The sequence below is a fragment of the Sciurus vulgaris genome (assembly GCF_902686455.1).
Source record: "Sciurus vulgaris genome assembly, chromosome: 11".
In the NCBI taxonomy this organism is placed as follows: Eukaryota; Metazoa; Chordata; class Mammalia; order Rodentia; family Sciuridae; genus Sciurus; species Sciurus vulgaris.
In genome coordinates this window covers 19,041,251-19,057,266 of record NC_136472.1, presented here as the reverse complement: position 1 = coordinate 19,057,266, position 16,016 = coordinate 19,041,251, and the positions used below count along the sequence as shown (strand labels likewise).

At 35.7% G+C, this 16,016-nt stretch overlaps 2 protein-coding genes across 2 annotated transcripts in view; both read right to left on the bottom strand.

The window, feature by feature from the left end:
* Positions 1 to 16,016, bottom strand: part of LOC306639039 (olfactory receptor 5W2-like) — a gene marked incomplete at both ends in the record, with an annotated part of 112,472 nt that overhangs the window by 49,282 nt on the left and 47,174 nt on the right. The gene's annotated exons all lie outside the window — the stretch shown is intronic.
* LOC306638923 (olfactory receptor 10AG1-like) lies at positions 10,646 to 11,604 on the bottom strand (the record flags this gene model as incomplete). The annotated part of the gene is given in 2 exon segments (XM_079102377.1): positions 10,646 to 11,224; positions 11,227 to 11,604. Coding segments are annotated over 2 exon segments (957 nt in total).

The window sequence follows — 16,016 nt, the reverse complement described above, 5'->3', positions numbered from 1 at the left end:
GACACAAGGTGAATTGCTTAATAGATACAGTACTGAGTATCAATATGTTTCCCATATATATGGACGCAGAGCAGAGCTTTTATGCTTTTAGATGCATGATAGCTGAAATTTTGCTCAAAAGTCAGTCAATTGTCACAGAACTACTTACTGAGAAAGGAAGTTTTTTCCAATTGCCCAGGTTGGTTATTTTACCAATAAAACCAAGGACATTTGCATGCATTTTCATATCATTGTTAGTAACTCAAACAGTTTAAACAGATATATGTACAATGATGACTGGAGTAGAGTTAAGGGTTATCATTGTGATTTTTTTCCAAAAATAGATCATCAACCATAATAAACATATTGTCAGGGATAATTTGGATAGGGACTTTCCATGTTCTATAATATTGTGAAGTTTTTTTTAATGATAGAATTTTATAAAAAATTTTGTTACTTGGAAGTTTCTTCAAAGTAATTTGAAAATGTAAAAATGTATATTGCCATTTAAATTGTATCAAAAATCGTATGCAATTTAAAAAGTGTTCCTGTCACCAATACTGGATATATGTGTTTTGGAGACATAGTAGGTGTGTGTGATGGAGGTTTCTACAGCATTTGGGACCAGCAGGTGCGTGGTGAGAAGGGGCAGGTTCCTAGACAAGCATCTTCTCCAGATATCCTGAAATGGTAGCAAAACCATGCCAATTAGTCAACACAGGTTCTCAAGATCTATCGAATGACACTGATGAATATTGTACACATAGTTCCCCTAAAACAATGAGATTTAAGTGTGAGTTATCATTCATGGAACTCCCATATTTTTGTAAGCTTACTTATTATCACAGCATGGGACCAGTTACTGATGTCTCCTCTATAAGTATGAACTTAGGGAGAGCTTCGATCTCTCTTTTCTTCTGAGTAGTGATGGGGATCTACCTCTGGAACATATGCATTCTAGGCAAGAGAAACTCACCCAGACCAGAGAGTTACATTCAAAAAAGATATATTATATACAATAAATAAACAAATTCATCATATGGAAATAGGTGAGTCATTCTGATCATTAGGTAAGACAAAATACACTGAAAATAAACACATTCATTCATTGTGCATGACAATCAAGGACTTTAAAATAATTACAATAATATTTTTTAATATTTATTGTAAACAAATGGGATACATGCTGTTTCAGTTTGTACATGGAGTAACAGCATACCACTTGCATATTCATAAATTTACATAGAGTAATGATGTTTGATTCTTTCCATTATTTTTTTCCTCCCCCCCCACCGCTCCCACCCCTCTTCTCCCTCTATATAGTCCCTCCTTCCTCCATTCTGGTCCCCCTCCCACCCTCCCATTAAGTGTCATCATCCACTTATCAGTGAGATCTTTCCTCTTTTGGATTTTTGAGACTAGCTTATCTCACTTAACATGATATTCTCCAATTCCATCCATTTGCCTGCAAATGCCATAATTTTATTATTCTTTATAGCTGAGTAATATTCCATTGTATATATATACCACAGTTTCTTTATCCATTCATCAATTGAAGGGCATCTAGGTTGGTTCCATTGTCTGGCTATTGTGAATTGAGCCACTATGAACATTGATGTGGCTGTATCTCTGTAATGTGCTGATTTTAAGTCCTTTGGGTATAGGCTGAGGAGTGGGATAGCTGGGTCAAATGGTAGGTCCATTCCAAGTTTTCTAAGGAATCTCCACACTGATCCAGAGTGGCTGCACTAATTTGCAGTCCCACCAGCAATGTATGAGTGTACCTTTTCCCCCACATCCTCACCAACACCTATTGTTGCTTGTATTCTTGATAATCGCCATTCTCATTGGGTTGAGATGGAATCTTAGTGTAGTTTTGGTTTGCATTTCTCTTATTCCTAAAGATGGGGAACATTTTTTCATATATCTGTTGATTGCTTGTACATCTTCTTCTGTGAAGTGTCTGTTCATTTCCTTAGCCCATTTGTTGACTGGATTATTTGTATTCTTGGTGTAGAGTTTTTTGAGTTCTTTATAGATTCTGGAAATTAGTGCTTTATCTGAAGTATGAGAGGCAAAGATATTCTCCCACTCTGTAGGCTCTCTCTTCGCATTGCTGATACTTTCCTTTGCTGAGAGAAAGCTATTTAGTTTGAATCTATCCCAGTTATTGATTCTTGCTTTTATTTCCTGTGCTATGGGAATCCTGTTAAGGAAGTCTGATCCTAAGTCAACAAGGAGAAGATTTGGACCTAATTTTTCTTCTATAAGATGCAGGGTCTTTGGTCTGATTTCAAGGTCCTTGATCCATTGTGAGTTGAGTTTTGTGCAGGGTGAGAGATAGGGGTTTAGTTTCATTCTGTTGCATATGGATTTCCAGTTTTCCCAGCACCATTTGTTGAAGAGGCTATCTTTTCTCCATTGCATTTTTTGGCACCTTTCTCTAGTATTAGAAAATTGTATTTATTTGGGTTTGTGTCCTTGTCCTCTATTCTGTACCATTGTTCGCCCTGTCTATTTTGGTGCCAATACCATGCTGTTTTTCTTACTATTGCTTTGTAGTATAGTTGAAGTTCTGGTATTGCGATACCCCCTGTTTCATTCTTCCTGCTAAGGATTGCTTTAGCTATTCTGGGTTTCTTATTCTTCCAGATGAATTTTATGATTGCTTGCTCTATTTCTGTAAGGTACATCATTGGGATTTTAATTGGAATTGCATTGAATCTGTATAGTCTTTTTGGTAATATGGCCATTTTGACAATATTAATTCTGCCTATCCAAGAACATGGGAGATCTTTCCATCTTCTAAGGTGTTCCTTAATTTCTTTCTTCAATGTTTTGTAGTTTTCATTGTAGAGATCGTTTACCTCTTTGGTTAGATTGATACCCAAGTAATTTATTTTTTTTGAGGCTATTGCAAATGGAGTTGCTTTCCTCATTTCCCTTTCAGTTGTTTTGTAGTTTGCATAGAAAAATGCTGTAGATTTATGTGTGTTGATTTTATAGCCTGCTATTTTGCTGAATTCATTGATGAGATCTAGAAGTTTTCTGGAGGAGGTTTTTGGATCCTCTAAATATAGAATCATGTCATCCGCAAATAGTGACAGTTTAAGTTAGTCTTTTCCTATTCATATCCCTTTAATTTCTTTAGTCTGCCTAATTGCTCTGGCTAGAGTTTCGAGGACAATGTTGAATAGAAGTCGTGAAAGAGGACATCCCTGTCATGTTCCCGTTTTTAAAGGGAATGGTTTCAGTTTTTCTCCATTAAGAATGATGTTGGCCATGGGCTTAGCATAAATAGCCTTTACAATGTTCAAGTATGTTCCGGCTATCCCTATTTTTTCTAGTGGTTTGAGCATGAAGGGGTGTTGTATTTTGTCGAATGCTTTTTCTGCGTCAATTGAAATAACCATATGATTCTTATCCTTACGTCTATTGACATGATGGATTACGTTTATTGATTTATGAATGTTGAACCATCCTTACATTCCAGGGATGAACCCCACTTGATCGTGGTGCACAATTTTCTTAATATGTTTTTGGAAACGGTTTGCCAATATTTTGTTAAGGATCTTTGAATCTATATTCATCAAGGATATTGGTCTAAAATTTTCTTTCCTTGATGTGTCTTTTCCTGGTTTGGGTATGAGAGTGATATTAGCTTCATAGAATGAGTTTGGTAGGGTACCAAACTTTTCTATTTCCTGGAATACTTTGAGAAGTATTGGAATGAGTTCTTCTTTGAAAGTCTTGTAGAACTCGGCTGAAAATCCGTCTGGTCCTGGGCTTTTTTTGGATGGTAGATTTTTAATATCTTCTTCTATTTCTTTGCTTGATATTGATCTGTTTAAATTGTGTATATCCTCCTGGTTCAGTTTGGGAGGAGCATATGTCTCTAGAAATTTGTCAATGTCTTCGGTAGTTTCTATTTTGTTGGAATACGCATTTTCAATGTAGTTTCTCATTATGTTCTGTAACTCAGTGGTGTCTGTCGTGATATTTCCTTTTGCATCATGTATTTTAGTAATTTGAATCTTCTCTCTCCTTCTCTTTGTTAGTGTGTCTAAGGATTTATCTATTTCGTTTACATTCTCAAAGAACCAACTGTTTGTTATGTCAATTTTTTGAATAGTTTCTTTTGTTTCAATTTCATTGATTTCAGTTCTGATTTTAATTATTTCCCATCTTCTACTACTTTTGCTGTTAATCTGTTCTTTTCCTAGGGCTTTGAGCTGTAATGTTAGATCATTTAATTGTTGACTTTTCATTCTTTTCTGGAATGCGCTTCATGCAATGAATTCTCCTCTTAGTACCACTTTCATAGTGTTCCAGAGGTTTTTATATGTTGTATCATCATTCTCATTGACCTCTAAGAATTTTTTAATCTCCTCCCTGATGTTTTTTGTTATCCATGTTTCATTCAATAGCATATTATTTAGTCTTCAAGTGTTGGAATAATTTCCTCTTTTTTTTTTGTCATTGATTTCTACTCTCAGTCCATTATAATCTGATAGAACACAAGGCAGTATCTCTATTTTTTTTGCATTTCCTAAGGGCTGCTTTGTGGCATAACACATGGTCTATTTTCAAGAAGAGTCCATGTGCTGCTGAGAAGAAAATTTATCTGCTCCTTGATGGATGGAATATTCTACATATGTCTATTAAGTCTAGGTTATTGATTGTGTTATTGAGTTCTATGGTTTCTTTGGTTGGATTTTGTTTGGAAGATCTATCTAGTGGTGACATCGGTGCATTAAAGTCACCCAGAATTATTGTGTTGTGGTCTATGTGATTCTTGAAATTGAAAAGGATTGTTTGATATACAGGGATGCTCCATTGTTTGGGGCAAAAATATTTACTATCATTATGTCTTCCTGATTTATGGTTCCCTTAAGCAGTATGAAATGTCCTTCTTTATCCCTTCTGACTAACTTTGGCTTGAAGTCCACTTTATCTGATATAAGGATGGAAACCCCCGCTTTTTTACTGAGTCCATGTGCATGGTAGGTTTTTCCCATCCTTTCACCTTTAGTCTGTGGATGTCTTTTTCTATGAGATGAGTCTCTTGCAGGCAGCATATTGTTGGGTCTTTCTTTTTAATCCATTCTGCCAGTCTATGTCTTTTGGTTGATGAGTTTAGGCCATTAACGTTCAGGGTTATTATTGAGAAATGATTTGTATTCCCAGTCATTTGGCTTATTTTTGGTTTTTAAGTTGGCTTGGTTTCTCCTTTGAGTGGTTTTTCTCTAGTGTAGTTCCTCCCTTTGCTGACCTCCATTGTTGTTTTTCATTTCCTCCTCATGGAATATTTTGTTGAGAACATTCTGTAGTGCAGGCTTTCTATTTGTAAATTCTTTTAACTTTTGTTTATCATGGAAGGATTTTATTTCATCTTCAAATCTGAAGGTTAGTTTTGCTGGGTATAGGATTCTTGGTTGGCAACCATGTTCTTTCAGAGCTTGAAATATGTTGGTCCAGGCCCTTCTAGCTTTTAGAGTCTGGGTTGAGAAGTCGGCTGCTATCCGTATTGGTCTCCCCCTATATGTAATCTGATGTTTTTCTCTTGTGGCCGCTAAAATCCTGTCTTTACTTTGAATGTTAGGCATTTTCATTATAATGTGCCTGGGTGTGGATCTGTTGTGATTCTGTGCATTTGGTGTTCTGTAAGCCTCTTGTATTTGATTTTCCATTTCATTCTTCAGGTTTGGGAAATTTTCTGATATTATTTCATTGAATAGGTTGTTCATTAGTTTGGTTTGTATCTCTGTGCCTTCCTCAATCCCAATAATTGTTTAATTTGGTCTTTCATGATGTTCCATAGTTCTTGGAGATTCTGTTCCTGATTTCTTACCATCTTCTCTGTTTGGGCAACTTTATATTCAAGATTAAATATTTTGTTTTCATTGTCTGAGGTCTGTCTTCCAAGTGGTCTAGTCTGTTGGTGATGCTTTCCATTGAGTTTTTTATTTGGCTTATTGTCTCCTTCATTTCAAGGATTTCCGTTTTTTTTTTTTTTTTTTTTTTTTTTTTGAGAATCTCTATCTCTGTTGAAATGATCTTTTGCTTCCTGCAGGTGCTCTTTCAGCCTATTGGTATTATCATTCATTGCCTGCATTTGCTCTCTTATCTCATCCTTTGCTTCTCGAATCATCTTAATCACGTATAATCTGAAGTCATTTTCTGACATTTCTTCTAACATACTGCCATTGGGTTCTATTACTATAGAATCTAGATTTGTTTGGATCATTTTCTTCTCTTGTTTGTTCGTGTTGTTCATATATCTTCCCCTCCAGCAGGGCAGATCTGGGGTATTGCAGATTTCCCCCTATAGGCTTATAGTGGCCCTATAGGTTTCCAAAATCCTTTCTTTAAGGGGAGATCAATATTAGCAGTACCCAAAGCAGACACTATGCAATCCTAGACCAAATAGCCCCTATGGGGACAATTACAAAATTGTCATAATAAACAGAATGAGTTCAAATGTTATCTTTGATAAAACAAACAGGTTTGCAATAAGGTCTGCAGTTTCTAATGCAGGACAAAGAGGATGCAGAGGGATGTAGAATATGGCTGTTAATGGGATTAGAAAAGAATATACAGAAGTTCTAGAAAATAGAAAGGGTGAGAGTATAATCAAAAGAAATTGGATGTTAGCATGCAAATAGGGGAGAAAGAGACTCTGAGGAAACAGGTAAACAAAAGGAAAAGAAAACAAGAAACATAAAGAAATAAAAACTTAATTTTTTTTTAAAAGGAGAAAAAAGAAAATCTCCTGTATAATAGTCATATTGTAATGAAACCTCCCAGTGTTCAGTAGCCCGATGTATGAGAGGTACCTGAGAATGAGCTTCAAGCCTTTAGCAGGCGTCTCAGGATGGGATTTGCCCTACCCGAAGATCAGAGCTACGGCTTCCAGGATTATCCAAGATGGCTGCTCTGGCTTCCAAATGTGTTGGCAAATGGGGAGCTGCAGCTCAGGGTTGGACATGGTCAGCTGGAGGTCCTGAAGACAGGATGCAGTTGGTCCGGCAGGGGTCCTGGAGGTCGGGTGTGTTTGGTGTGGTTGTGGGATCCTGGAGGCCTGGTGCAGTCGGTCTGAGTTCCTGTTGATAGGGAGCAATCAGTGGGTCTGGGGGTCCTGGTGGCAGGGAGCAGTCAGTTGATGTGAGGGCCCCACAGGCAGGGAGTGATCTGTCCGTCTGAGGGATCCTGGAGACGGGGCTCAGTCAGTCCGGCCAGGGGTCCTACGGGGCCTGGCTGTTGTCTCAAAATGCCGGCAGCCACGTGTAATCAAACCTGCAGGTACTGTAACAGTGCACTTCCGGGCGACAGCAGGCAGCTGGTTCTCCACTGGCCTTCTGCGGTTAGTCTGCTGGCAGGTGTCAGATGATCGGGAGGTAAACCTCGAGCTTTGGGTGATGGATAGGGGTAAGACAGGCAAGAGGCAGGCAAATGGCAGATGATAGACAACAATAATATTTTAAGAAAATGACTTAAAACTGCATCAACAATGATAGAAAGATGAAGGAATTCACCAGGGAACTGAATCCATGCAAAATAATAAAATGTAATTGAGAACTGCAGGATCCAGCATGAGCATATCATAAAATGGCCTTATTGATATATCAATTGTCAGGACAAAATCAAGTTATTTATATACATACACAAGTACTCTACATTTTGGAATCCATATATATTAATAATAAAGCTTGCATTTTTACAGGATATTCTTTATATTACTATAATTCTGATAAATCCCAAGATCTGCAGAGTGTGTTGGTCAGTTGCAGAACCAGAAGAGCAAGTGGTTTAGTTCTGATATAAATCCAGAGACCTCGGAACCTGAAGAGCAGACACTGCAGTTCTATTGAAAGTTAAGCAGACTTGAGACCCAGGAGAAGCTCATGCCTCCATTCTAATCCAAAGACAGAAGGAAGCTGATGCTCTAGTTTGAAAACAGTCAGGCAGGCAGAGTCCCATCTTCCTCAGGGGGCTCAGACCCTGAGTACTCTGCCCTCCTTCCAGTGACTGGATAAAGTCTCCCACATTAGGAGAATTTTTTTTTTTTTTTAAGGACATCCCATCTTTCCTTCTCTTTCTAAGTTCATGTTATTAGATTGGTCTGACCTGAATAATCTCCCTTTCTTAGGTTTTAAAATTTTACTAACCAGTGCAAGTTCCCTTTGCCATGTGATGCAGCATATTCAGATGTTCCAGGATTAGGATGTGGATATCTCTAGGGATTCTTGGTCTTTATACCAAAATATTTCAGTGAATAGGAGGACTAATATTTACATTATTTTTTAATAAATCCATAACTGAAATAAATTGTTCACTGATGCACCACATAACATTTACTCCCAAGGTATTATTTGTTAAGTCACTTAAGATACAAACTCTAATGTGTTCATCTTGATTAAAGGGTTTTACAATTAATTGTCAATTAATTTCAAATTATCTTACCAAGAGAATAGTCAATATTTAAAAAAAAAAAACTAAATAAATTGCTAAAGTTAATTTCAATGTGTAATCAAGTAAGCTTACTTCTGTAGATAATATTGTGGAATATACCTTTCTTCAAAAAATAGCATTATATGGTTATCTCAATGAATTTAAATATATAATACATAGCTAGTGATTCATTTACGAATTATATCTGAATACAGGCAACATTTCAATGTTTCCCTCATAAAGGTTTTCTTTTTTATCTTAGGCGAATAGTTGTACCTTCTAATAATCCTGTGTGTTAACAAGAATGAGCACATTGTCTGTATTTAACTAATTTTAATTGCTATAAAATGTAGTTAGATGACATTTAACTACTTAACACTTTGCTGAGAATGTGAAGCATGGAACTCAGTTATCTGAACTTCCGGAACAGCTTGGTGCCAGTAACATTTTGATTCTTGCTTTATCAAGTTTCAGATAATACACAACTACCAGAAGCATCTCGGCTACAACCTTCATTTTTATCACCACAGTCATATTGGCATGGTCTTGCTCATGTACTGCATGCCAAATTCCAGATTCAGTATAGAGCATTAATTTGTAAGAGATATATGTATATGTATTTTCAAAAATAAAATACACAAATGAATAAACATAGAACATCATTATAGATGGTGCAGGATGCATACAGTTTGTTAGGAGAACTGTAGAGTTAGCATGTCCATCCATTGTGTGCACTATCATAACTAAAGTTACAGGATGGAATGATTTTCAGGTGGACAAAACAAACATACAAAAAGACAAATTATCTGAGAATGTGATAGTGGATGGGTGGGCATTTTTGTTCTATTGATTGTTGCCTGTGCTTTCAATATCTGCTCACAGATTTAATAATTTTAATCACTGTACAATGAGTTAAAAACATGAAAGAAGAGGTGAGGTAGTGTAGCGCAGTTGTGTGAACTTTATGTATTCCTGAAAATAGCTTCTAACATGTCCTCAAAGTTTTCACCCACAGATATACAGCCTAAAATAGGAATAGGGTGGGGACTGGCTGTTGGGTGTAGTAAAGAAAGAGATGAGGGCTGGGGATGTGGCTCAGGGCAGAGAAAAATCAAAGGATGGGTAAAAACCTGGATTCAATTCTCAGCAACATTAAAAGAATAAATAAATAAAGGGTTAAGGAAGAAAATAATTATGAAAGCTCTCCTGGAACCATGACATCAAAGGAGGAAAACATATGATCAAAAGAAAATCCTTTTTGAAAGGTAGTCGTGTTGTCTTACATCATGTGCTCTCATGGCAAGTTACTAAGATGAGAGGATAAGACCTGTAAGCCTTTATGCTTTTTATTCCTGCTCTATTTTCCTTATTTTTTTTTTTTGTATTGGTGATTGAATACAATGGTATTTTATAACTGTGCTAAGATCCCAGTTCTTTTTATTTTATTTTACATTATTTTATTTTATTTTTAGTCAGGGTCTTGCTAACTTGCTGAGGGTCTTGCTAAATTGCAGGTGGAGGTGCAAGCTTGAGATTATCCTGCCACAGCCACCTAGATTATCCGGGATTACAGGAAATTACCACTTCACCTGGCCCGTGCATCTTTTCTTTTGGAAATATTCAGGATGTATTCCACTTTGGTGCATTGTTATCCCAGTGCTTAGTAATGCCCAAAAGTGTATAGATTTTGCCAGAACTCTGTGGGAGGCACAAGTAACATTCACTTATTCATTCACTCATTCTGTTATTTCCTTAACAGACATCCATTATACAACTACCTGTGGTAATGATGTCCCACCTACAGTATAATAAAGAGAATTTCAACCTATACAGGCACATCTACAATATATTTAGATATAAATATATTTAGATATAATATATTTAGATATATTTCAATATTCCATTCAATTTAATTTGTAAGAATTTACAATTTAATCTCTACTAATTAATTTATAGGGCAAACATGATGCACGTTAACATTTTACTTATGAGAAATGACTTTTATTAGGTGAGACCACAACTATAGATAAATTTCCCTATATATATATATATATGTGTGTGTGTGTGTGTGTGTGTGAACAAAGTAAATTTAAATATAACAGAATTATGTCATATGTTTGAAGACATTACCCTCCCAAAGGAGAATGGAGAGATTTGAAATATTTCTCTGGTACCTGTGACAATATACGAAAATAACCTCACTCATCTCAGGACATTATGTTTGAAGGCATAATCTTCTGAGTGCAGCAAGCACATCCTGGTTCCTGAGACTGTAGATCACAGGATTAAACATGGGAGTCACTATGGTGTAGAACAGAGAGAGCAGTTTGTCAGTTCCTGCAGAATGGCTGGATGTGGGCCTGAAGTAGGTAATGGAACCAGATCCAAAATATAAAACCACAACCAGCTGGTGGGAGGAGCAAGTGGAGAAAGCCTTAGCCCGTCCTTGTGCTATGGACAACCTCAGAATGGTGCCAATGATCTTGCTGTAAGAGACAAGTATCAACATAAAATGGACCGCAGCAATGAATATCCCTACTACATAGACAGACATCTCATGCAGAGAGGTGTCCCCACAGGCTAACTTAAGAGTGGGAAGTATGGCACAGAAGAAGTGGTTGATTTGGTTGGAATGACAGAAATGCAGAGAGAATATCTGCCATGTCTGCCCTACCTGGACTGGCATTCCCCCAAGCCAAGCGCCAGCTGCCAGTTGATGGCACTTCTTTGGGTTCATTACTAAAGGATAGTGCAGAGGTTTGCAGATGGCCACAAAGCGGTCATATGACATCACACAGCCAGGAGGAAACTTTCTGCAGTTCCCAGTATAAGGAAGAAGTACAATTGGGTGGCACAGCTCAGTAGGGAGATGCTTCTGTCCTGAGTCCAAAGTCTGAACAGAATTCTAGGGAGAGTGACTGAAACATAACAGATTTCCAAAAAAAAAAAAAAAATAATAATAATTGTCAGGAAAAAATATATGGGTTTGTGCTGTGCAGGGTCAAGCCTGGTTATTATGAGTATGAGGCTGTTCCCAATGAGGACAACCATGTAAATGATGGAGAACAGCCCAGACAGAAACCCCTGGAGGTTTGGAATTTTAGAAAATCCCAACAGGACAAACTGCACCACTGTGGAGACATTGTCTTCTGCTTCTACCTCTTCAAGCTTCATCTGTGGGAAAGAGTTCACCAGAAGTAAGAGTCATTTCACTGTCTTGTGCTTTTGTCTTCTCGTATATAATTCAGATTATAAGATTATAAATATTATTTTATTATAAATAAATGCACCCATTTCAAAAATTTTTATTAAATACAGCAATTCATTGCTAAGTTGCTCTTTTTTGGGGGACAGATCCCAATTCTACTTTCTGCTATTATCAATTCAAAATTTATTAATTTTTGAATTAATATTTTGTCTGACTTCTGACATTGTTCTGAGAAATCAATGACATCAATTTTTATAAGTTGTGGTGGTTCTTATTTTTTCCATCCTCCAGTTCAGTTTTGACTTCCTCTATTTCTTGCTAAGAAAGAAATAATATTAAACAGCCAATTACATATTGGGGAAAATTATTTTTGAATCATGTATTTGTATTTCAATTTAAGGTCTAGAAAATGGTAATTCATAAATTTTAATCATATTTTTTAGTGTTGAAAAAGAGAAATCAGCGTGTCCTTCTTGTCTCGGAAACCTCAACAGTGAGAAGTATTCACATGTACATCTATGCTCCAGAAAGCAATCTGGCTATGATGTGCACACTTAATTTACATATTTACTGTATGAAAAAAAAAACCCAGCAATTTCAATTCATCTCTGGGATCATCTTAAATCATTGCTGTGCTCACTGTGCTGTATGCTGCTGACCTTGTATACTCCCTTATGTGTAGGACTGCATTCATGTGTGTGGATATATTGGAGTGTGATTGTTTCCATTTCCTATGTTCTGTCTTTATCTCTGGTCCTAGATTGTAATTTTCTTCCAATTGTCTCCCCACTGTGTGTGCAATGGATTATAAAAGTGTTGTGAAAATTTGATTTGCTTACCTACTAGACAAATTGCATTCAAGTCACATTGACAGATTCCTTGGATTAGTCCCAAAGGTGTTTGATTGGTTTCTAGACAAAACGTAAACATTCAGCTATGGATCGAGCCTGTCATATGCATATGTTTTGGTTCATGTCCATTTGACAGAGATGGTACCGAGGGTGATTAGCAATGTGTAGTTTCATTTACTCTTGCACTAGTGGTATTTTTTGCTCATTGCTTTGAGGAGGCACTTGAAAGCTATAAGAGACTAAATTACTGCAAAGGGGAGACACGTCTCTAATCATATGCAAATATTGTTTAAGTGTAGACTGTTATCAGATTTCAAATTCAAAAATGTATAGATCAAGCGTGCATACCAAGGGAGTGCAAAAAACTTGAGCAACCAAAGGATTTTCTGTGACTCAGAGGACCAAAGTGAAATACACATTAATATTATGATCTTTTTAAATATTTTGATCAAAATATTAAAGTAAATATATGTAAAGCCTATAATATATAGAAACGTATATGTTTGCATATATGTGCACATTTTACATATAATGTATATACAGTCTTCCACAATTTTATAGGTCTCTCAATTTTTTATGTATTTAAATTTTTTTTTCACTTCTGGAATTGAACCTGGGACCTTGCATGTGGTAGGCAAGCACTCTAACACTGAGCCACATCCTCAGCCCAGCCTCTTCATGTTTTATTTTTGGCACTCAAAGATGCTATAAGTTGATCTCACCAAAACAAGAGTAGAGTGGTGGTGGTTAAGAGAAATGGGGAGATTGGGGACTGGAGGGAGGGGGTGAGGTTGGTCCATATGTACTAAGTCCTAGTTGCTTTCATTAGGAGGTTTGGTAAGCCATAGAAAGGAGGGTGAATATAGATAACCAAATCTTTAAAATGAAATAAAATCATTTAAAGGTTTTCACCATAAAGGACTGATAGATATTTAAACAGAAAGGTTTACCATGACACTGTTGTATATGTATGAAAAAATCTGAACATACAATCATGTCATTAGTTACAACTAAAAGGAAGGAAACAAAAAAAATAAATGAATCCCTATATAGAAAATGGTTGTAAGTGAGTTTTAAAATAATCAGTAATCAGTCTCTAATACTGATACTTCAAAGATAGGATTTCAGTTTGAGACTATCCAGGAAGAGTTTTACTATGCTCTCCTGCATATTAATCATATTTCTTTCATTTACTCATTTCAAATTCAGTCTAGAGACTGATAAAGAATAGTGATCAGAACAATAGGCAAATACCTCTGAAGGTGCTGAGAAAAAATGCAAATCCATTTCAATAATACCTGTTACCTATCTTGTTTGTAATAGTGTAAAATTTTGTTTTATACAGTAATATCCCCAGATTCATTGAATATAAAATACAACCTTAATACATAGTAATAACAAATGATTGCAGAAAAAATGATAATAAAGAGTATTATGATAGTCGTTAAATATGGGCTCATTAGTTTAAGAAGCACTTTACATTTTGATCTCCTTTGATCTTACATGTACTAAAGCCAGAAAAGTATAATGTCCATTCTGAATCAGGGTTTTCAAGTTAAAAATACATTTTTCAAAATTTTCTATACTTAAATGTTAAAAATACAGATACATAGAAAATAAATTTGAGTTAGACAACCACAGTGTTTTGACTTATTTGTATCATGGTCAAATATAATACTTAACCTTTACTGACTGATAAGGAAGTAAGAGGAAAATGAGAGACAAGGTTATTTCTCATGTTGGGTAATTTATTTTATTTGAAAATGAGAATAAAGACTTTCTCAGGTATGGTGCATTATCAGATCTAATAATGCTCTTTAAGGACTAAATACTCTCTGCTCTTGGGACCAACTCCTTTCCCAAAGAGCCTTCTAATTGAACTAAACTATTTTGTTGCTAATCAAGGAGTTTGATATAATAATCAAAACCGTATTGGGCCATATATTTATTTTTTCATAAATTTTCCTCTCTTTCCCTCTCTCTCTCTCTCTTTCTCTCCCTCTCTCTCTGATTGTATTTGTGTGTGTGTGTGTTTGTGTTTGTGTGTGTGTGTGTGTGTGTGTGTGAACATTAAGAGAGCTGAGCCTTGAAAATCTCAGAACATCAGAGTGTTTGCTATAAACACTTAACTTGAGATATAAATTTAGATACCTTTAATAAGATACAGTTATGCAATGTCTTGGGCTGGAATATTTTTCTGTCATTGGAAATTGAAATGACTGAGTTATTGGTCTATTCATACTCTTAAGTGACTCTGAATATGAGTCTTCTCTCATCACATCCACCCTGGTCAGGCAGGTTACATCACGACTTAGGTTACAGATGCGGAGGCATGGGGTAAAGTTATCAAGAGGATCACTTACCTATTTCTTTAAGGGTTATAAACTGGATAAAGCACAGAAAACTTCCTTATAAAACTCCTCATATAAAATTTAATCACAATACAAGAACCTGGAAAAGAAGCTACAAAATATAGTTTCCAACTAACTTCCATGGGACCAGTAACACACTCTATGATCAGAACTGGATCTCCATGGTCAAAAGCTATAATTTCAAGCAGTGACTACTCACAGTAAAAGACCAGCTCACGTTCATGTTGGATTCTCTCATGTAATGATTATTACATAATTATAACATTATGAAAAAGAAATCTGTAACATCCAGAGAAACCAACACATTTAGATGCATAATCACAAAACACAACAGAGAAGAACCTTTGGTATAGCTATGGCAGATAGGAATAGGTTGATACATGTTTAAAGAATGATAGAGGGGCAAACTTGGTTTAAAAAGATTATACCTATACACTGAACTACCACTAGTCAAAGGTAAGACACTTATTCAAAAATTTGGATTTTGTCATTCTCAAATTTATTTTATCTTAAATCTAGCTACCTTTGTAGAACACCTTTGAGGCAATATCTCATTTTGGGTATAATTTTCATTTTAATTATGATTACTCTTAGTGGACATCATTTTGTGATTATTTGGTATCTATATAGCACAGGTACAGTACATACGATATTATCTTGTCCACTTGTTTCTTTTCAAGCTGTTATCATTTGGGAGTTCTTTGCTTATTCTCCATTTAGTTTCTTTGTTAGATAAGTGGTTTGCAAATTCTTTCCCCATATGCATTTTCATGATCTTAACAATGGCAAAGCAGGAAAAAACTATTTCAATTTTAATGTAGACAATTTTTAAAATGTTGTCTTCTATGAATTGTGCCATTGGTAAACATACTGAAGAACTCTTGCCTAGTCCAAAGCATAAAGATTTAACTCTGTGTTTTCTTCTATTAATTCTATAGTTTTTAGATTTTTCATTTATATCTATTGTTGGTTTTAACTCATTTTTTTCATAAGTCTAAATTTTTAGATTTTTTTTTTGGCTCATGTTTCTTTGGGTGTGTGTGGATATTCAATTCTTCCAAAAAACACACTTTGTTCAATTGAAAGTGTTTCCACTATTGTCAATGTTAGTTACCCACATTTCCTCAATGGATTAGTGAAAAATCAGAAAATGAT